Here is a 20,523-nt window from a genome sequence, read left to right on the forward strand (position 1 = left end):
TGTTTGTGAACGAGACCTGTCAATATGGGAGATATTTGGATTGCATCCTATGCTTTGGCTTCAGTTTCAGATGGGACCTGGAGGACCTGAAGGCCCCATGGGGAGCATGGGACCTGACATGGGGCCACCCGTCATGAATGGTAGGTCTTCTGGAGGTGAGGGAAGAAGAAGAGGCCACTTTAATGTTGTCTGTCTGACGACTTCGCTGACGAAGTAGTACCTCTGTCACACAGCAGATTGAATGTCACTCCCAGTGACTGACATTAGCACCAAATGACATTCGTTCCGTGTCGCACGGTGAAACCAAATGGCTGTATGTGTGAACGGCATTCACCCAGCGAATGAGTTCGAGGAACTCCTTCGCTTTTTCCTCTCGCACTGACTGCATACCCTCTTCAGTAGAGAGGTAGCAAAAAATAATGATAAATCATTAGGGCAAAATTTAACACAAATGAAAAGTTGTACTCCCAAAATTTTATCATCAATTTAATAACTTTTGATGTGAAGGAAGGAAGGAAGGCTTCTTTCTCGGACTGTTTGTAAATTCGATTGCACAGCTGTAACGCACCGCAGAGCGAAAATATTTTGCATGGTGATTCCTGGTGGACAGCTCGACAGACGAGGCAGGATTGCGAGCGATGTTAAATGTCACCTCACTGCTCCTTTAACGCTGTTTTTCGGAGAACTACCCGCATTCAGACTGGACTCCCACGCCTGCACGATTGACACATCGCACATAGGTTTGTCTTGGCGTGGAATGTGATACTTAGGCAACTGAGCGTCGATTTTGTGAAGTAATCTAACGTTTCACTAGCTTTGAGAAAAAGAAAATGTACCTGTACATAGCTTCGTATGTTTCGGCTCTGGTGTCTTAATCATTGACAGTGCCATCATTTGCTAATGACATTCTTTTGCCTTCGTATAGCTGGATGCAATACAAACAAATGACATTTGGTGCAAATGTCCTTGAATTTGCCATGTGACAGCGGTATAACTCTCGAAGGAGCAGTGTTTTCCAGACGGGTAGCATATTGTGCATCACAAAGAGAAACAATATTTTGGGAGGGGGGATGATGTGAGGCTTGTAGATTGAAAACCCATTAATTTGGTATGCTTTTACGATTAAATGGCATAACCTGGGATGATGTGTTACAATCCCTTTAATTGGCTTGCATCTTGAAGAGTCCAAGATTGCCCCCCCCCCCTAGCATATTTTATAAAAGCGACACTGCAATGCTTGTGCTGTAAAGCATCTCAAATGCTTACCAGTAGCTTGTAGAATGGACTGTGCAAATAAAGTTTTCTGTTTCAATAATTTCATAAAATGTTTCAATTCGCGAAACTCGCAAAAATTGAGGGCTCGCGAACAATACCAGCTTTACGGCAATATATTCGATTTGGAAGGGATGACTCTTTGATTCAAAGCAAATATACGAGTACTATTCGCTTTGATATTCGAAAAGTACAATTATTCGCACAGCCTTGGAATGGCTCTCGGAAGCAACATAACTGCAATGGGTGCATCTTCCTCAGGTGAAGGTTTGGATGGGATGAAGAACTCACCAGCCAACGGCCCCGGCACGCCCCGGGAAGATGGGCCCGCGATGGGCGACTACGGCATTCCGGGTTATGGACAGGAAAATGTAAGTGAACACTTTCTGCTCCTTGCCACCTGTGGCCACCTGAAGTTTGAGTGCAGAATGACTCCCCCTTTAGTAAATGAACCCCCCCGATTTTTGGTGCCAGAGCATCGCTTTACGTATTGTGCTTTCTTAGAGCGCGCCAGACTACAGGTTTTCCCGCCCATTTTAATCCAAGCGCCATAGAAATTAATGCATGTGTCATGCAAACTTTATGGGGCATGGATTAATTTAGCTGGCACTTGGATTAAAATCGACAGGAAAACTTGTAGATTGGATACGATGGGATCGGCTGTAGACGCTAAAGAAAAAATCCTTTGACACAATTCTTTAACTCGAGACCGTTCACACAAAGGCGTACGTGTTAGCTACGGTGAACTGTGTAAATAGGGGCATTAGAACATGAAAACGGCTAATGTATCTTAAGTGTTAAAATGTTCCACTGCCAGTGTCCTTGATTGTGTACAGTGAGACTAGAGATGGAGAATTTCTGGCAATTTTTGAACAGCTGAAAAAATTTTAATGTTTCTTTTTTCAAAAAATTAAAGAGAACGAAATTTTCGATCTTGTATGACCGATTTATTAGCAAGCGTTAGAGAACAAATCCTAGTGTAATATAAATTACAATGTAGATTTTATTTTTTTACTGCATAGTTACAAAATGTGACATGTTTACGTGAATCTAACCATAAGTGGAAGGCTTTACTAGAATGAGCAAATGCATATTTTTGTTATGCAGAGATCAAAATTTGCGGTAATTTTGAGTTAGTGTAATTGGAAGATGGCTTTCTAGATTTTTTTGTTTTTCTGCAAGAATTTAAAAAAAAATGTTGGAGATAAACAAACTTTTCATTCTTCAGTGACTAAAACTTGTGAGGGTAGGAGCATTCAACTGTATGAATAAAAAGTGGGGTAGCTTTTATTTAGTCTAACTAAAAGGCGTATTGAAGCAGGTTTGGAAGAGCCCATGTTTTGAATGACCTTGCTGCTTTTGCTTCCATATGCCTAGTTAGACCAAATAAAAGCTATTCCCCACTTTTTGTTTAGTCGCTGGATCTTCCTTTCTTTTTTTCAAAAAGGCATGTTTCGTTGATATTTTGGCCTCATTTATGTATCACATTTTGCCAGAACTTCATATTTCATACTTTCGGGTGGAAATTTTGGGCAACTTTTTTCCCTCCCCCCAACGCCGAGGAAAAAAACGGAAAAAAAAAAAGAAAGTTTAAAAAAAAATTCCGTCTTTTTCCGAGGCCTTCCCCGCATTCCCTTTTGTAAGACTAAGGTGGTCACCAGAGAGTTAAGATTTGATTGTGCTAGTCCGACCTAAATGCTATCTATCAGTGTAGGAGCATGCATAGATGACAATGTGACGCTCAACGTAGGCCTTACTCGGTTGTAGGTTTTTCACCAGTGGATTGATAGTGAGGTTCACGCAAGCAGCCGCTGCTGAATTTGTGTAAGAAAAACCACTTCCTCCTTGCTTTGCCCCCACACTCACTCACCGGACGACACTTTGTGCTCAACGAGAGGTTTTTCTCTCTCTCTCCTCTCTCTCTTTTTTGTGTGTTGTGACAGGTTGCATACTCCACCGATTGGTTGAGGGGACGCACCCATGTGTGTGTGTGGTTGTCGTGCATGCTGGGAAGTCACTGCACTTAAATTTCCTTGAGTGCACCGCAAGTGGCTACGGGTGTGTGTGTGTGAGAGCGCACAACCATTCTTGCCAGTTGACGGGTTGTCATTCGCAGGTTATGTGCCGACTGTCCTTGCGTTTGCCGACCGAGACCCCAAGATGCGGGTCAATAGGAGGGCACGGAGGGCAGGCACTTTCCAAGCCTCTGCTCTCACCTAAGAGATGGCGCAGCGTTACCGTTGTTTTGCGTGTGGCAAGGCTTCTGCCATGGCGCACCAATCTGGCCGACGGCTTCGCCGTCCGTTAACCGGCGTCCGCCCGACTCCCGCTTAGCCTCGTTCCCACGTTGACGGACAGCGAAAGCCGTTGGTAAGATTGGTGCGCCATGGCAGAAGCCTTGCTGCTGGTGAAATAACAGAAGAAGTGGTGCCATGGCAGAAGGCTTGGGAAGTGCCTGCCTTCCGCATCCTCCTATTGGTCCGCGTCCAGGAGGTGGAGCCTCCCTTGCTCTTGGTCGGCAAACGCAAGGATAGTCCTATTTCTTCTTGCCAGTATAGTATGCCTTTTAAATGCGACACTCGGAGCCGTAATTGTGTGCGTGCACGTCGCACGCAATGTGCAGAGTGTGTAGAAATTAATATTTCTTTTTGCAGACCGCACTTGAGTAAATATCATGCCGCATGAGTTGTAGGAGGTATGGAGCAGGGCGGCCCGTACTGGTTGTACGGTCCTTTTTTTCAGAATTTACTTGGGCATCTAAAGACTTCGCAATGACGAGCACGTGCATGTTGCTTACCACTACAACGTGGACGTTGTAGCTTGCCATTATGAAAATGATTCTGCTTTGTGGCTTTTTATAGACATTTGGATACAAAAGCAGACAGAAGCATGCCACAGGAGTCTCCTTCAGTGCAACTTCCTGTTCCACACATTTGCCTATAATTATTATTGTCTCTTGGTACCGCCGTGGTGTCGTCCCAGGATTATGAGGATCGTTTTGGCCAAATTGTCCGCAGCTGAACAAAACCCTCGATGTACCATATTTTCCTGTGTATAACCCACACCGATGCACGACGAGTACCCCCGAAAATTAGCAGAATTTGAAAAATGTCTGACGTATATCGCGCACCGTGAGGCAAAAACGACTGTGCGCCATTAGTGCACTGTAAACTCTACCTCACTGCTAGTAATCTAAGTCCGTGTGTTGAGTGTGAGAACTTTTTCACACATGGGGACATCCATCACTGACGCAATGTTTATTCGAAGCTGTCAAAGTCTGTATTTTTGTGAACTTAGTCGCTTTGCCGCTCTTCGTCTCGCATTCCTTCTCAATAGCGCTAGCCTTCTGAAATTAGTTCAGGATCACTGACCTTGGCAAGCCCATCACCTCTGTATGCTAACTCATGCTCCACATCTGTTATTTTTTTCCCAATTTTTCCAGAATGTGGCTCTTAAATGAACGATTTACGCCTGGGTCACGCAGGTGGAAAGAGGCTTGAGGTTGCAAGGCCCCTCCTAATGTTAAGAATGGCTCTTCCAGAAAAAATCTCTAATGTATAACTAGGGTTCTTTGTTTTCGGATTAAACCCGATTTTTACATGATAGTTCCCCCCCACCGAACAAATTTTCGAGAATTCGGGTAAAACCCGATATCTACCCGAAATCCTTGAACTTGTCGTTCTCGGTAAACCGTCAGAAAAGGGAATCATAATATCAGCAAATAGAGCTATTTGTGACAACCTATTTGTCTTCCGTTTATGATCCCCCCCTGCAGGAGTTGAAGACGAGGTCTTGTGGGGCTCGGGCAAGTGTTTGAATACCGCGGCCATTCACTGCCCCTGTTCCGAGCCGAAATACAACGATTGTTGATGAAAGAAGGAAGTCACTGGGGGAAAGGATAGCCAGCCGTAAGACTCGAATCCACATCTATAGTTGGCTAACCTTTTCAGTGACTTCCTTCTTTCATAATTAATTTTTTAGACACTTGAGGCTTTGTATGTGTTTGTCCTTTCTATGTGTTCCAGCCTCAGAACATAAATTGTCTTCATGTAAAGATTTTTTTTCTCGTCCCCGTGTCGCAGCAGTGGCTTGTTTGATATGCCTTTGGTTTTACCTGAAAATTCCTCGGTCACATATCAAACAGAGATCATAGCGCCCCATTTCTCCCCGAATTCTCATGTGTAAATAGCACCCGATTTTTCCCTCCCGAATTTGAAAAATCATAAAACCCGAAAACGAAGAACCCTATGCATAATGAGCACAGCCTCTTTGGGACACTTTTTACGATGTATAATGTGTGCATTATACGCCAGAAAATATGGTACTGCTGAAAGGCATTCTGTACTTAAGTACATATGAAGCACAGCAGGAGACAAATGATTACATGCATCACTTCACCAGCCAAATGCAGGGACCTTTTAGAGGGAGACAGTGATGGGCGATACCCGGTGCAGTGCGTGGGGGGGGGTTACTACCACAATGCTTGAATGAATGTTCATTGCAGTGCGATCAAAGCCCTATCTAAGGAGACAAGCCCATTGAGATGAATAGACTGTGCCACAGCAAAATGTTGCGGCTTAGATGGCTATAACAAAAATGTAACCCCACGTGTTCTTCTCCATAAATTCGCACCAAAGAGTAAGACAGTGGTTAAATGTGGCTAAGAAAAGCTACTACGGCCCTGCCACCTGAAAGCAATGTGACGACTGTACCGATCCGTGCACATTCTGGACCTTTTCGTGAGTTAACGGTACATTGTGTTTACCCCAAGCAGACCTCAAAGCACAGAATCTGATTTTGCTTAGGCTGATCAATGTCAATACACAGGAACACCTCTTGATACCACAACCAAAACGTGTAGCTGTTTTTCCATTGTAGTATTATAGGCCCAGATATCTGCCCCCCTTTTGTTCTGAAGCTACATTAACTGTTGGTCTAAAAAATTCACAGGGCCCACCAAAAGGCTGCCTCCCCCCCCCCCCAGTTCTGTAATTTGGGTCTGCTTCGTATGGGAAATGGGGACGTATTCTCTGCTTTGGCGCGCACAGGGTCAAACAAACGTGTGAGAAAGTGGTTAACAGCGAGCCTCCTGCACCTCACCTTCACTGTTGCCTCGGTCTGAATGTGCAAAAAAAAAAACAGTTCCTTTTCCACTTCTTTCGCGAGTTCGTAAATGGTGAATTTGGTGAGGCTGCTCCGAAGCTGTACAGTCCAGACCGTTTCAGATCTTTGGAGGCCTTTGGAGAAGTAGGGAGATTCTCAATACGTATCTGCGAGCGGCACCAAGTAAAACCACACCTTTTTTTTTTTTTAATGTACAAGTAGTTGTTTACCGACAGCAGTATTTTGACATTCAGTGTCTCTATACCCTGTTCAATAAAATTTTGTCGAGCTCGTCTTTGACGGTAAAGCTTGCGAAGTCTACTGGCACAATTTCTCGGCAGCCCAACCAAATTCTCCATCACTTACAACAAAGCACAATGGGGGCGTTGCTGTTGTGTGACACTCTGGACTTTTCCTTCCGCAGGATCAGACAGAGTCGGCGGCAATACTCAAGATCAAAGAGAGCATGCAGGAAGAAGCCAAACGGTTTGAGAAGGATACTCCCGCCGAGCCACCGGACTACTTCATGCAATAACTGGGGGTGTGTGTGTGTGCCGACTTGTACATGCTGTCCATATTAACGGGGTGGTGCTCACGTCGAACTTTGACCTGTGTTCATATCACGTGACTACACCGTGGGGGCATCCATGTTGAGGTTTGTGCAGTGTAGTTCTTGTTCACCGGCAGTTATACACATTATATATATATATATATAATATACAGACACACAGAAACATATGATGTATATATATGCACGTCGCTCTGTGCATATACATATTGTGTGTGTGTGTTGGGATTTGATTATGTCATCGAAAAACCTATCAATGTATGGGGACCAGGGGGAAAGTTTTTGTTGTAGCATGTTTGTGCATGCTGGCTGATATTAATACGTCCACGACGGGGGAAACTAGAGGCTGGCGAAGAAAGCCAGCACACCTCTGTGTGGTCACCTTGGTTAAAAAAAAAACAGCATCTGTGGAAGGACTCTTGTTGCAGGTGTTGTAAATACATCTCGTTCCGTAGACAACAGTATTTATTGCACACAGAGCACGAACGCGGAGAAATGTACATATGTGTTGCAACCCCTTCCAGAGTGCGGGGAAGTGTGTTTTCGTGCATTTCACATGTCTTAATTTAAGCCTCTCTTTTTTTTTTCCTTTTTTTTTTTAACCGTTGGCGGACAGCCGTACAATTGGTGCCATTGGATGCACAGCTGTCTTCCGGGAAAGGGGGGACACATTGTGGAGGGAGGTGTTCCCCCCTGTTGTATCTAATTCATTATGTAACATAGGCCATTTGAATGCAAAAAGGGGACAAACTTTTGTACATAGCTCTCTTCAGATACACGTGAGAACGTCCTTACTTCATGGCGGCATTTTTTGCTGCCTCCACTGGTGTCTGGCGAGTGTTTGTTTTCTGTACTGGATGCATAGACAAACATTTCAATTAAACAGAAGCCATTTCTCAACAGGAAAACGACTGTAGAAAGTTTATTTCATAGATAAGTGTCCTGCTCAGCAATGCCAATTCACTTCATAACAGTGTACCATCTGTGTCACGGGCCATTATGTAAGATATGTTTGCATCGTGCACTGTAGAAGATTTGGGGGGGGGGGGGGGGGTTAATCTTTAAGGTTTATATGCTAGCAAGGACAACACCGTGAGCTCCTAGTGGGACAGTTCATGATGACTGTTATTGATGTCCCCACAAGGTGTTTGGTTGAGTGGCAAACCTTCACTCCTGTGGTTCTGTTGTCCTGTTTGCTGTAAAATAGCACACCTGGTACACCTCCAGCAGTGCCAAATAGCCTAGGGTTATGAGAACAAGGGTGCAACCACAGGTGCTACTTGGTGCTGTTAGTCAAATACACATCAAGTGTTGTGGGACGTTCGCAAACCATCGTGTCCAAAGCCATCCAGTGCTACCTTGAGCATCTTCTCTTGTAGGGTATGTACTTTTCTTCCTTGCTTAACTTGGTCAGTACTACGGACGGAAACCATGCTTGCGAAAGTAACTGCCTAGCCTTCCAGCAAAGAACTGTCACCGCACGTAGACGCCTTGGAAAATGTTGCAGGGACACACCTCTCAGGTGTGCAGCAAGAGCATGGTAGTACACTCTTTTTATCAGTCAACGTTGCTGCAACATACTCAGTATGTAGTGCTATGTACCCAACAAACAACATTGTGCAAAAATGTGTGGAGACAAGCTAACTATATGAGCACAGACATTGTCCATGTTCTGAATTGGACCCATAGCAAGTAGTCAAAGGATGCAGGAATGGCAGGTGAACATGAGGTTGAGCATTGCAGTGTGCTGCTCTGAACATGTGTACCGAACGTTCTTGATGATGATCACGTCTGTCCCAAGTACCTTACTAGTACTGCCGAAGAAGGAAGACATTTTCACAGGCACTTGGGGCTTGTCCCAGTAGGTGGGGCAAGAGTGGCATGCTTGTACCTTTCTTTCCCACAAAACAGCTAATGTTTGAACACTGGACGTAAAAGTTGTACACATTTCTCTAGAAGGGTTGAGTATTCTTTCACGTTCATATAGTGCCACATGTCACACAAGTCGTGAGTTGCTCATAGCAGGACATCCTGCATGCTCGAGTAAGCAGTACTCTCTGGGTAAAGCCGCTGGTATTCTCAAAATAGTAAGCACTGAGAAATATTGGCAATTTCTGATGGTGCTGTGGGTCTCTCCATTCCACGGCCCTACCCTGCAAGCCAGAATGTGCTTGCCGCACTGCTAAGCACCACCTCAGCACTCTACAGTTCCTTCGGAGCAATAAGATAATTTTCCCTGAGATAGAGTTTCGATTAAGGTCGGGTTACCTTTCACAGTGTCTTCCTTACAAGTAAACGTTCCCAGACAGAGTTTCAATTCAAACCCCAGGCATCAAGCAAGGTCTCCTGGGCCATGTAAAATGAAACAAATTGCAAGGGACCCTGATATAGACACGAGCCATTCAAACATTTTACGCCAGGTCACTGGCTCGGAGTAGGTGCCGCATCTCCGCGTCGGTAAGCATGTGCTTGCCCTTTGCACCTGGTGGATGCTGGTTGTAGCTCTGCTTTGGCACAAGGGCCAGATCATGTGCCAGTCAACTAATCAATGTAGGCTACACAGCACCTGAATGGGTGGGGTCTCAGACTGCGGACTGACTTTCCCAGGTTTGCACGTGTCCGTGGCAGCAGTGGCTGGTCACAGAGATCATGGCGCCTTGAGTAGCGACCTCACTTGTGCAAGTGGAGGAGCATCGCGGGCACGTTCGAAATAACTGGAGCAGGCAGCTTTCGGACACCAGGAATTTTCTTTCTTCGTTCGATGTACGTGGCTGGCATGAGTCGTACTCACTAGAGAACAACAGGAGCGTGTATGAATGACTAACCTAATTAGGTGGTCCTGCACCTTGGTTTATATTTAGACCCTGAAGTTTTCGGGTTTTATTTTTTTCCAAATTTGGGGGGTGAAAATCAGGTCAATAACTTAATGTCAAAAATTCGTGCAAATTCGGGTGTAAAAATTACCACCAGACTGAATTCGGGGAGAAATCAGGCTATTGCAGCTTAAACGTTCGTTCTAGCGCTCATCCAGAGTGTCAGAAGTATCAGAAGTAGAGGTCAACCATGTATTTTGTGAAAAATTAGTATGTCTTTACCTTCAGGAGCATACCTTAGGTGCAGTTTTGCGGGTAGAAATCGGGTTTAACCCGAAGGTGGACCTTGATTCGGGGTGCAAATTTGGGGAAAAATCGGATTTAACCCTAAAACTTCAGGGTCTATTTATATTATATAGTATACTGTAAAACCGTTTAATTTTGCAGACCCACTTTTTCTCTGACATCCTAAATTCATGACTCGAGTGGCTTACTTCATGTCATGAAGAAGTCATGAAGCAGGGCGATTTATTAATCGGCAATCATTCTTTTCTCCGACATCTTCAGGACGACGCGAGCAACTCTATGGGTAGATGGAGAGGCGAATACTGTACTGTACTTATATGCTCCAGTTTGATAGTTCATTTTAAGCTTTACTTCCTCAGTTAATTTTAGTTCGCTTCACTCAGCTTTATTTCATAAGTTTATCTAAATGATTTAACCAAGGACTGTAATAATTTGGGCCCTGCGGTACACAAATTCGGTTGTAAAATCGGTTCCATATATGTTTCAGGTATTCCGAGTGTGCAGTATCACTTTCTGTTACTGTCACCTGCTATATTTCCATTACCTTTCCCTGGATTGCCACGTGTGAAAATGAAGGCCACGAAAGCAGCATTGAAGTGTCATTTCTTTCATGAAATTTTCCCATGCCCTCAAACCTTGCTAAAATTGGGGACCCACAAATATTAAAGGGGTCATGGAACTTTGTCACGAAGTTACGCCAAATAAATGTTAAATTAGATTACCTGCATCGATGCAAGCTTCTATTGCAAGCTTTGCTGCAGTAAGACGCATAGAAAAATTGTTCTTTCTTCCTCAATACTCTTCTGATTTGCAGTACAATGTCTGCATGATGGAATGAACTATGTATACATCAATGCGTCGCAACCCCTTTAACGGTTTTTTACACTACGTTGAGCGTTGTCAGTACCTTCTCATTTTGAGGCATTTGTGCACGACTCATTGTTGCAGGCACAAAAAAACTCACTTGCTTTTAGTCCCTTCCTTTGATACGAGGCAGCGGTCGCCTGAGTCCTCATCTTCACTCTGGACGGGGCTAGGGGCTGGCGTGAGTGACGTCACACACCTTGGGCTGATCACAGCACCTCTCCCAGCTGATGGTTTCCAGGGATCCGTCTGAGAGCCGCGCTCCTGCAGGATTCTCACAGTCATGTCTGTCTGTGTGCCTACAGACACTGTGAGGCCCAAATGTTGCTTTTCCCTGGGGAGCTACACAGTGATAGAATGAGAAGATTACTATTTATTTTGCAGCACAAAGCTAGCTAGTACTTACCAGCGGCCTATGCCTGCCCAGCAGGCTGGATACGTGTGTCGGCATGCACGGCCTTGGGTTTGCGGACTCCTCGGGCTCCTGCGATCCGAGCTGAGGGACGGTGCCCTAAATGATCATCATTGTATCAGATATTCTAGGTAACCTCGCACACATTGCTTTTTGTCAAAATAGGGAGGTGCTTCTGAAACGTACAACTGAGTAGAATGTGATATGCTGGGAGAATATACCCGATATACATGTTGATGCAGCCAAGAACAGACGGACAACGTAGAAGATGGGACAAGACACTGCAAACTCTCAACTTTACTAGAAACAGGACAGGTGGTACACACGGCTACGTAAAAGCACTTCGATAAAAAGGGTGTGTGTCACGTGACATTTGCCAAATTGGATGCACCAGGTAGCGAACACGTTTTCTCTATCCTTCGCTCGTCGACACAAGTGACGGCAAACTTACATGCCGTGAAATGCAAAAGGCTTCAATAATTTAACGAATCTTTTGGTGAAAATTCGTGGCTATAATCGATGTTCGAGAGATTTCAGGGAGGAAACCACACCTAGTGCAGTGAATGGCCAAATGCCCCGAAGGGGTGCCTCTCAAACTGGCTGCGTGTTCGTGTGTTCCAGGGGTGTACCTGTGTGTACCACCTGTCCCGTGCTTTTTCTAGTTAAGTTGAGAGTGTGCAGTGTCCTGTCCTATCTTCTACGTTTTCCGTGTGTTCTTGGCTGCATCAACAAGTATGTATATCGACGATACCCAACTTCCCCGCAACGTCACTCTGCTGGGAATATACCTACTGAAGTAGCAAGACGTTTCGATGGTGCATCAACGACATCCTTCGGAAGTCGTAACGATGGCACTACATCATCACAAAGTTTTTTGCTCACTGGTCCCATGATGGCCATACGGTACGCATTGGGGGGGAAGTGTTCCTGACAAAAGCGCGGGGTCTTGGGCAGATTCTCGCCTCCATTTTGCTGTCCAGCGAGTTCCAGCCACAAAGATCTCCGAGGTTCGTCATTGGGTACACTGTGGAAAGTTAGCCCGGGCGGCTGATTCTTCACTCGTCTGTTCGGGCACGTAGTCACTATGCACACTGCGGGCATGGCGAACACGTGAATGGGTGTTGAAAAAAAAAAAGTTACATAAGCATGTGTTCACAACTAATATTGCTCTAATATTTATGCTTTATATTTGCAATTAAACGGTCGGGAACACCGAGTGAACGTTGTGGTGAACTTGCCACAACGCACGTGTGGTACCGTCAGCTGTCAGTACAGTACGACAGCACCACAACGACCGTAACGTAGGATGTCAAACAGCAGCTCACCATCACAATAACACAATAACAAACATTTGCCGATAGCCTCGACAGCATGGCCGCATGGCCAGTACTACGGAAGTGGCCGAAGTGGCACGTGGCACTGCCGGAGCCGGATATTGCAAAAGGGGGAGCATGTCGAGCGGGCAGGCAACTAGCCCGCCATAAGGCAACATCGCATGAACAGCAGGGACAGAATTGAGTATTTTGTCGGTTCGCAGGAATTATGTAGTATTTGTGGTTTTAGCGCCAGTGATTTATGCAAAGGAATATCCGTGTCGTCACTTCAGTGACTTCACCAGCTTGCCACCAGCTTGCTTGCTTCTTAGCCATCTTTACCACAGCCACGGCACGGTATCCAGTATCCATATCCAATCCAATCCAATCCATGCATCAAAGGTCTGCAAAAAACGGGAAGAATCGGAACTTCGCTTTGTGACTCTGCTTTTTGCCAGAGATCTCAAGTTGCTGACTCTGTGTTCCATCTATTACGTTTCCAGCAGGAGGCTAGAACTTGCAAGAAGTACCGGTCCTCATGTAAAAGGCGAACGATTTGCGCGGACACGGATGCGAAGAATGGGGCGTTGTGTTGTAGACAAGAAAACGTTTAGCAGTTGTTACACCCGCCTATGCTGCAATGGTTAGTTTCCAGTGCTACATACCGTACACCCCACACGATCGTTGTTGACAAGTGAGCCAAAATGAGTTTCAAAGCATTTGAGATAGTACCGGCGACTGAGAAGGTGGCCACAGGAGTAAGTTGTTCCGCACTGCCCTCATTCCGTGTTTGTGATTATGTTTATACTCTCTTCACAGATTACCTGCCTCGAATGCTCTGGAACGGCTCTCTTCGTGGGAACAGCATGCAGGTGAGCAGTTTTACGTATCACTTATGCCATGCTAACGTTTAAGGGTTTGCTTCGTTGCCCCCCCTTTTTTTTAGTTTCGTTATTCAGTACGAAATGGAAGACGGAATGGGTGTTCGCAAGATATCGCATAACTTTTTAGGAACAGTAAGTAAGAGCAGGTTGGCAAACCACAGACTCACGATAATTTTCTTGCAGAAAAAACCGGTCGAAGGACTCAGGGCTCTGTCCGCTTTGAATCGTCTGCTCGCAATCAGCGATAGCAGTTTTCTCTCTCTGAACCTGGGCAATCTCGAGGTGAGAGACGGTTGGTGTCACTGGAGTATTGCAATCGCAGTTTGGTATTCTATAATTCAAGCCGAGGGAAATTGCCCGACACTTGCTTTCTTCACTTTGGCTGAAAACAGAGGCATCAAGAGAGGACAGAATCGCGTGCCAGTCTGGCTTACTCGGTGTTTCTTTGAATCTCCAGGCGGCTCCGCTGTGCAGAGTGAAGAGTGTCTCCACGTTCTGCGTCAATGAAAACCCTACAAAGGAAGATCCATTCTGTGTGGAACTTTGCTTGGGAAAGCGGAAACAGCTGCAGCTTTATAACTTGACGGAGACGAAGCTGGCCCACGAGAAGGACATAAGTTTGCCAGAGACTCCCCTGGCCATGGCAATGGATGGCAAATTTTTGTGCGTCGCTCTGAGCACCCAATATGTCCTCGTGGACACAATGTCTGGAACGAAGCAGATACTCTTCCCTTATGAGAGTAACATCACAGTGCCTGTAGTTAAACGCATTAGCAAGGTGAGAAAGGCTTCAAATGGTGAACATTTTTGCACCGTCGTGCTCTTTGAGGTACTCTTTTATTTCTTTATTTATTTGTGCAGGAGGAATTTCTGCTGAATGGCCCCAGTGCACTGGGGATGTTTGTGACAACAGAGGGCGTGTCGCAGCGTCCTCCCCTGCCATGGGCAGCTTCCGTCAAAGCCCTCACGTACAGCCACCCCTACGTTGTTTGTCTATCTGACGACTGCCTCGACGTTTACAGGTCTGTCTATCCATCAGTGGCACCTAAGTAGACGTAAAGACGGGTGGCTCCTTTCCTTCTCACACCCATTGTGGGGCTATCCTATGTCAGCACCCTAGCTGGATTTCATCAAAAGTTACGCTTGCAAAAGCTAAACATGTTACACATGCTCACTCTGATTAATAAGTTGTACTATTTGACAATTTTCTTGTCCTCATACGAGAACGATAATCTAATTTATAGAAGACATATAGGAGAAGCATATAAGAAAGTAGATATATACTACTTTAGTGACAAATTCAATTATGTCCTCCCTCAGTTTGTTTGACCAGCAACCTAAGCAGAGGATTCCCTTTCGTGGTGGGACTTATCTGGACAACCTTGAGGGCAAAGTGCTTGTCTCAGGCGAGGAAAGTGTATTTGTGCTGCACCCAATCCCCTGGGAGACTCAGGCGAGCAAAAAAAAATGAAAGAGAAAAGAAAGAACACCTACTTACTCGGATCTCCTCAACAGGTGCAAACCCTCCTCTCTGAGAAGCGTGTCACTGAAGCTTTAGAACTGGCCAGGCAGTCCAGGAAGGATGACAAGGTGATGTAAATGACTATCCTTGCGTTTGCTGACCAAGAGCGAGGGAGGCCTCTTGGATGTGGGCCAATAGCAGGACGCGGAGGGCAGGCACTTCCCAAGCTTCTCGCTCTAAGCCTTGCTGAAGCCTTGCGACATGCTAAACAACAGTAATGTTGTGCCATCTCTTAGGCGAGAGCAGAGGCCTGGGAAGCGCCTGCTCTCCGCACCCTCCTATTGGCCGGCATCCAGGAGGCGGAGCTTCCCTCCCTCTTGGTCAGCAAACTCGAGGATAGTCATGTACATCCCTACATTGAACGCCGACTGACTGTTCTGATCAATGCAGGAGCTGCACAGCTTTTATCAACGAGCTGGCTTTGTACAGTTTTGCGAGTGGAACTTCGAAGAGGCCCAGGAGCTCTTCCTCATGGGGCAGCTGGACGTTGCTGATGTGAGAGCAACGCCAGTCTCTCTCTCTCTATTGATATTTGTTAATCGGCTTTATTGTCGTAGCTCCTGTCCATGTACCCTCGCCTGAGAGTCTCTCCAAGTCCGCGCAGCATTCCCGACACGGAGGAGATGTGTGCTGGGGATCCCGAGTTGCTGGACAAGTGTAACCAGTTCTTGATATCGTACCTGGAGGCTGCCGTCATTAGTGATGCTCACACGCGAATGGTAAGCACTCCCTCAACACTTCCATGCGTGTAATGAGTGGGGCCCGAAAATTTTATGCATTTGCCTAAAAATATGCGGCTTTTTCGGGTTTGCCTGCCTTTTTATCGACTCTGTTGAGTTGTGGCTTTTTTTTTTTTTTTTTTTTACATTTTTAGATGCGATAACAGCATGTTTTAGATGTACAAGTGCCCTTTCAGACAGAGTGCTGCATTGTGCTTTTCGTTTCTGTGTGTTTGTCCCTTTTGTTCCCTTTTTGAGTTTGGTGTCCTTCAGTACCTTGGTCTTCTAGAAAGGGTTCACGTATATTTGATCGAAAGATTCTGCCTCGCTTGGTCTTTCGAGATCATCGGGGGCGGAGAACTAAAAGTATCGTTCAATATAGCGTATAAAAATCGTTAATTAATAAATATAATTAATTAATAAAATATAATTTAATGTAATTATAAAATTAATAATTAATTAAATTCGTTAATTAATAAAAATATTGTTCAATATAGTGGGTTCTAGGCCACCTCAGCATTCATGTAACAGAAGTCAAAGCGGTACCGTAGCCTTTAAACGTGCGAGTTTTTTCTTCGTCGAGCATTCTGAAATGCCAACAAAGCCAAAGAGCACACCACATTTACGCGCCTATCTTTGAGTTTCATTGCCCATGTTGGCCTATCTGCCAATATCGCCTATTACCTCAATTTCATGGCCCTAGTAATGAGTTGCCTCTTTTAGCTAGTCAACACTGCACTGGTGAAGCTGTATGCTGACACCGACAGTGACAAACTGCTGCGCTTTGTGGAAAGTGGAGGGCCCTGCGACCTGGCAGACTGCACGCAGTTCCTGTTGCAGGGCGGCAGGTACCACGCCGCCGCTTCCCTCTACGTCGCGCACGCAAATCATGAGAGCGCCTTGCAGTTGTGGCTCAAGTGAGTCTACTTAGTGACTTCAAAGAGAGGCCTCAGAAGTCGTATTTTAGTGTTGAATTCTATTGACGGGAACAGTATGGTGTACTATAAGTGAGGTACGATTTCTTTCAGAATTCTTAAGGGAGACCTGGAGGACAGCAGCTTCCCGGGGCCCTCCTTTTACGTCCAGTTTCTTGCCAGGTGTGCAAAATGTTGCATTGCATATATGTGCCGTATAGTTTTGCAATTTATAATACAGTAGCACCCTGTTAAATCGTACCTTGCGGTGATGTGAAAGAAGTACGCAGAAGGCGGTATTACTGCATAACCGAAAATCGCACGTACACACCCACACGCCGGCCGCTGGATGGGAAATACTATTCGAGACGCAATTTACTAAACCTGCGCAGCCCTAATCCTTTATATCATGCTAATTGGCACGACACGCTTTCGCCATGCGCTTTCTCACAACTTTCCTCCCTTTCCTAATTTATGAAGGCGCATTCATTGACTAGGCATTGGGAGGGAGAGGGGGGGCACAGGGAAAACTCTAAATTCATGAAAATTCGGAGAAAACATTTCCAGCATGCTAAATTCGGGGAGGAATCTGGCAAACTGTACTGGTTGGTACAAACGGTGATGTCGCTACATTTGCTGCTAAACAAGTTACATTGTGCATTCCTACAGATGTCTCAGTGAGGGCAATTTGCCGGGTAAAAATCGGGTTTCACCCTAAGGAGGCAACCTTCAATTCGGGGGTGCAAATTTGGGGAAGAATGGGGTTAAACCCTGAAACTTCAGGCTTTAATTATAACTAGACCCTGAAGTTTTGGGGTTTTATATTTTTCCAAATTTGGGGGGGTAGAAATCGGGTCAATAAATTGATGTCGAAAATTCATGCAAATTCGGGCAGAAAAATTACCATCAGACTGAGTTCGGGGAGAAATCTGGCATTATTGTAGAATAAACGTTCACTGTACCGTTTATCCAGAGTGCCAGAAGCAAGGGGCAGTCACAGATTTTGTGAGAAACTAGTATGTCGATGCCTTGAGGTGCCTAGGCTGGGTGCAGTTTTGCAGGTAGAAATCGGGTTTAACCCTAGATAGGTGAACCTCAAGTCGGGATGCAAATTCGGGGGAAAATCGGGTTTAACCCTAAAACATCAGGGACTAATTATAATTGAGCTACTGTAATAAAAGAGAGCCACGTTATACTGCTGTTAATTCTTTCTATTTTATGGCTCTGTTTGATTAGACTGAGTGACAGCCAGCTTGTGTTGAGGTACGTGGAACCCGCACTGGAGAAGGACCAGCTCATGGGGGTAAAGGTAATGCTGATCCCATCCCATCGTAGCACCGTCGGTGATGCATGAGCAGCATTCTTCCATCCGCAGGTGTTCACTGGAGGGAACCACGACGATCAGCCGGACAGGGTTCTGGAACTGCTGCATAGGTTTCCGGAGGCCACCGTCAAGTACCTTGAGCACCTTGTCTTAGAGAAGAAAATCGAGGTGCTTTTTTAAGTTGGACAACCGGAAGACCCCGCTGACACCCTGCTGTTATTTGGCAGAAGGAGAAATACCACACGTTGTTGGCAGTTCTCTACCTGGAGAGGGTGCTGGAAGACCGCTGCTGTCCAGAAAGGTGCTCCCCCTGGTGTCCGCGTGCGAGCGGAAGTGAAGACGATCAACGTTGTCTTTTCAGGAAACAGCTCCAGCGGCTGCTCACCACTTCCTCTTGCTATCGGGTGCAGCTTCTGCTGGGGAAGGCCTTGGAGAATGAACTTCATGAGGAATGTGCGATCCTTTATGGCAAGGTGGGTCACCAACACGTTTATGGTGACATTAAACGGCAAATTTTTACTGGGAATTTTTCTTAAACTGTTTTGCGCACTTGATTGATAGTCGAGAGTTCTATTTCTCTTTCAACGACTGCCATGTTACCGTCTAATAATTTTTTTATCGTTGATGTGGGGTGACACTTAAGGAATTTCGTGCAAAGTTTTGACATCACGCTTTGGAGTAGGGTTTAATGAATGTCATCAGTTTAGTTATTAATTAATTTGATATTTATTTAATTAATGAAAAAAAAATTCATTGAATAACCTCGCTGATGCCTCCAATCAAGAAAGCTACACAAATTTCTTCGTTTGCAATTTTTTTATTGATTTGTTTTTAATGTTCTGTTTTCCAGTACATTAAACGTTATCATAAAAACTGCCTTTCTTTTCCTCTACTGCTCATGAAATCCAGCTAGAAGACCATGACAAAGCCCTAGGCATCCTGGTACACCAGCTGAAAGACTACGAGGCTGCCGAAGAATACTGTCGCCGCTGGTCTCGGGGCCGCGACGAAAAATACCGGCACAGACTTTATCAGGCACTCTTGACCGTGTACATTGCGTGAGTACCTATTTCTCGTGCGACTGTTTACTAACAAGACTGGTTTCAGCCAGCAAGAGCTCCTAGCACCAGCCATTCAGTTGCTGAACAGTCAAGTGGCTGACTTTGACGCTGTCAAGGTAGTTGAGTTCGTCTAAGTAACTTTGCACCAGTTTGTTTACTTCTGGGAAACAATGGTATTGAATTAATTTTCACGCACATTAGCTTGTATCCGAGCTGTTAACGGTTGAGATCAGACCTATGCAGACGCACGTAACAAACACAGGTGCTGCAAGTGGTACCACAGGCCTGGTCGGTAGCCATGGTGGACCAATTTTTGGCCAAGGCGGTCCGTTCGTCCCTGCACTGTACAAACATGAGCCGAGTTGGCATGGCCCTGGCTAGGGGTGAGACCTTGCAGGCCAAGTGTAGCAAAGTCTTCTTGGAACGCAAGCCCCTGGTGCTCACGGAAGACAGGTATGTACGATTTAGTGAGAAGGTCCAAGCAGCTTGGCAGTGACATAAAAAAATGTGGAAGGGTTACTTTGTGTAAGATGAAGGATTGGTATCAACATATTTTTCTTGCGTAATGTAAAAACCCTGAGACCAGGGAACATGAAGTCTCAAATTAGAATGGAATTAAAATTTAGAATTAAAAAGTTGGGATTTGAGACTTCGTGTTGTGTCTGTCCCTTCGTGTTCCCTGGTCTCGGGGTTTTTTACATTATGCATCATCTTCACCAGCTCGCTTGCTTCCTAGTCAGTTTTTCCTAGCCATTTTTTCATTGTCATATTTTTGTGTACTTTGGCACGGTAGCGATGTCGGATGATCAGTGTTGACATTCTCGCACGAACAAAGAAGTGTTTGGTGCATCCCTTGGTTGGTGGTCCCGCTTTGAATGTGACGATTACGATAACGGAACACGATGATGAAGTTTTGTATGGTGAAGAAAAGAAAGTAATGAAGAGTGTTGCATGTTCCAGAGTGTGCAGCATCTGCGGGATGACATTCGTAGAAGCAGCTTTTGCGTGGTGCCCAGATGGGTCGGTGGTGCACGTTCATTGCTCTGGGAAGAGATGACCATGGTGCAAGTCCGTGGAAGCGACAATTCTTTTTCCACTGAGTGGATTGAAAATGCAGCATGCCAAAAAAAGAAAAAGCCTGCTGTCGACGTGTATGTATAATTAATCGTGGGCAAAAAAATTATACATATGCCTAATGATGATAAAAGAAACGTAGAAAACATCGTAGTTTTTTTTCTCTGCGAATCCAAACGAGAACGGTTTTCTGTAGGGCTGACCTTTGCTGGGATAGCTGGGGCATACCGTACGCATAGAGCCTCAAGTTTTAGGGTCTAACCCGTTCCTTCCCGGAATTGAAGGTTGCCTCTCTAGGGTGAAACCGGATTTTTATCCGTAAAATTGCCCTCACCGAGATGTCTGTACGAATGGACACTAACTTGTTTGGCAGA

The 20,523-nt window shown here is 45.4% G+C and overlaps 3 protein-coding genes across 15 annotated transcripts in view; 2 read left to right on the top strand and 1 right to left on the bottom strand.

Moving 5' to 3' along the window:
- The window catches only part of LOC135390974 (single-stranded DNA-binding protein 3-like), a 26,820-nt gene extending 18,969 nt beyond the window's left edge, over positions 1-7,851 (top strand). For 8 of the 11 annotated variants that reach the window (XM_064621001.1, XM_064620998.1, XM_064621004.1 and 5 more), the window contains 3 exons: positions 65-155; positions 1,534-1,643; positions 6,800-7,851. In XM_064621001.1, coding sequence (XP_064477071.1) covers positions 65-155; positions 1,534-1,643; positions 6,800-6,910 — 312 coding nt within the window. In that variant the 3' untranslated portion in view covers positions 6,911-7,851. Of the gene's footprint in view, positions 1-64; positions 156-1,533; positions 1,644-3,039; positions 3,097-6,799 lie in introns of all 11 variants that reach the window. The other 3 variants (XM_064621000.1, XM_064621007.1, XM_064621003.1) reach the window with 2 other exon arrangements.
- Positions 7,852-8,875: 1,024 nt separating this feature from the next.
- On the bottom strand, positions 8,876-12,706 carry LOC135390976 (uncharacterized). The gene is made up of 4 exons (XM_064621010.1): positions 12,131-12,706; positions 11,333-11,437; positions 11,027-11,268; positions 8,876-9,733 (listed from the first exon to the last, which is right to left on the bottom strand). The coding sequence occupies exons 1-4, from the start codon at positions 12,437-12,439 to the stop codon at positions 9,526-9,528; spliced, it is 864 nt and encodes a 287-aa protein (XP_064477080.1). The 5' UTR covers positions 12,440-12,706; the 3' UTR covers positions 8,876-9,525.
- Positions 12,707-13,028: 322 nt separating this feature from the next.
- Positions 13,029-20,297, top strand: LOC135390978 (transforming growth factor-beta receptor-associated protein 1-like). 3 transcript variants are annotated; one of them, XM_064621016.1, is made up of 20 exons: positions 13,029-13,053; positions 13,155-13,409; positions 13,471-13,523; positions 13,598-13,667; positions 13,719-13,817; positions 13,993-14,313; positions 14,397-14,557; positions 14,856-14,988; positions 15,051-15,125; positions 15,448-15,552; positions 15,615-15,776; positions 16,500-16,693; positions 16,805-16,873; positions 17,927-17,999; positions 18,066-18,182; positions 18,242-18,487; positions 18,924-19,072; positions 19,122-19,191; positions 19,338-19,528; positions 20,036-20,297. In XM_064621016.1, exons 2-20 carry the CDS (start codon positions 13,356-13,358, stop codon positions 20,130-20,132), a joined length of 2,439 nt encoding a protein of 812 aa, XP_064477086.1. In that variant the 5' UTR covers positions 13,029-13,053; positions 13,155-13,355; the 3' UTR covers positions 20,133-20,297. The 3 variants fall into 3 exon arrangements, with proteins under 3 accessions (XP_064477086.1, XP_064477087.1, XP_064477085.1); XM_064621017.1 differs by lacking the exon at positions 13,029-13,053 and having other exon boundaries at positions 13,060-13,409; positions 18,242-18,315; positions 18,376-18,487; XM_064621015.1 differs by lacking the exon at positions 13,029-13,053 and having other exon boundaries at positions 13,060-13,409.
- Positions 20,298-20,523: the final 226 nt, after the last annotated feature.

Source organism: Ornithodoros turicata, chromosome 4, assembly GCF_037126465.1.
Source record: "Ornithodoros turicata isolate Travis chromosome 4, ASM3712646v1, whole genome shotgun sequence".
Taxonomy (NCBI): domain Eukaryota; kingdom Metazoa; phylum Arthropoda; class Arachnida; order Ixodida; family Argasidae; genus Ornithodoros; species Ornithodoros turicata.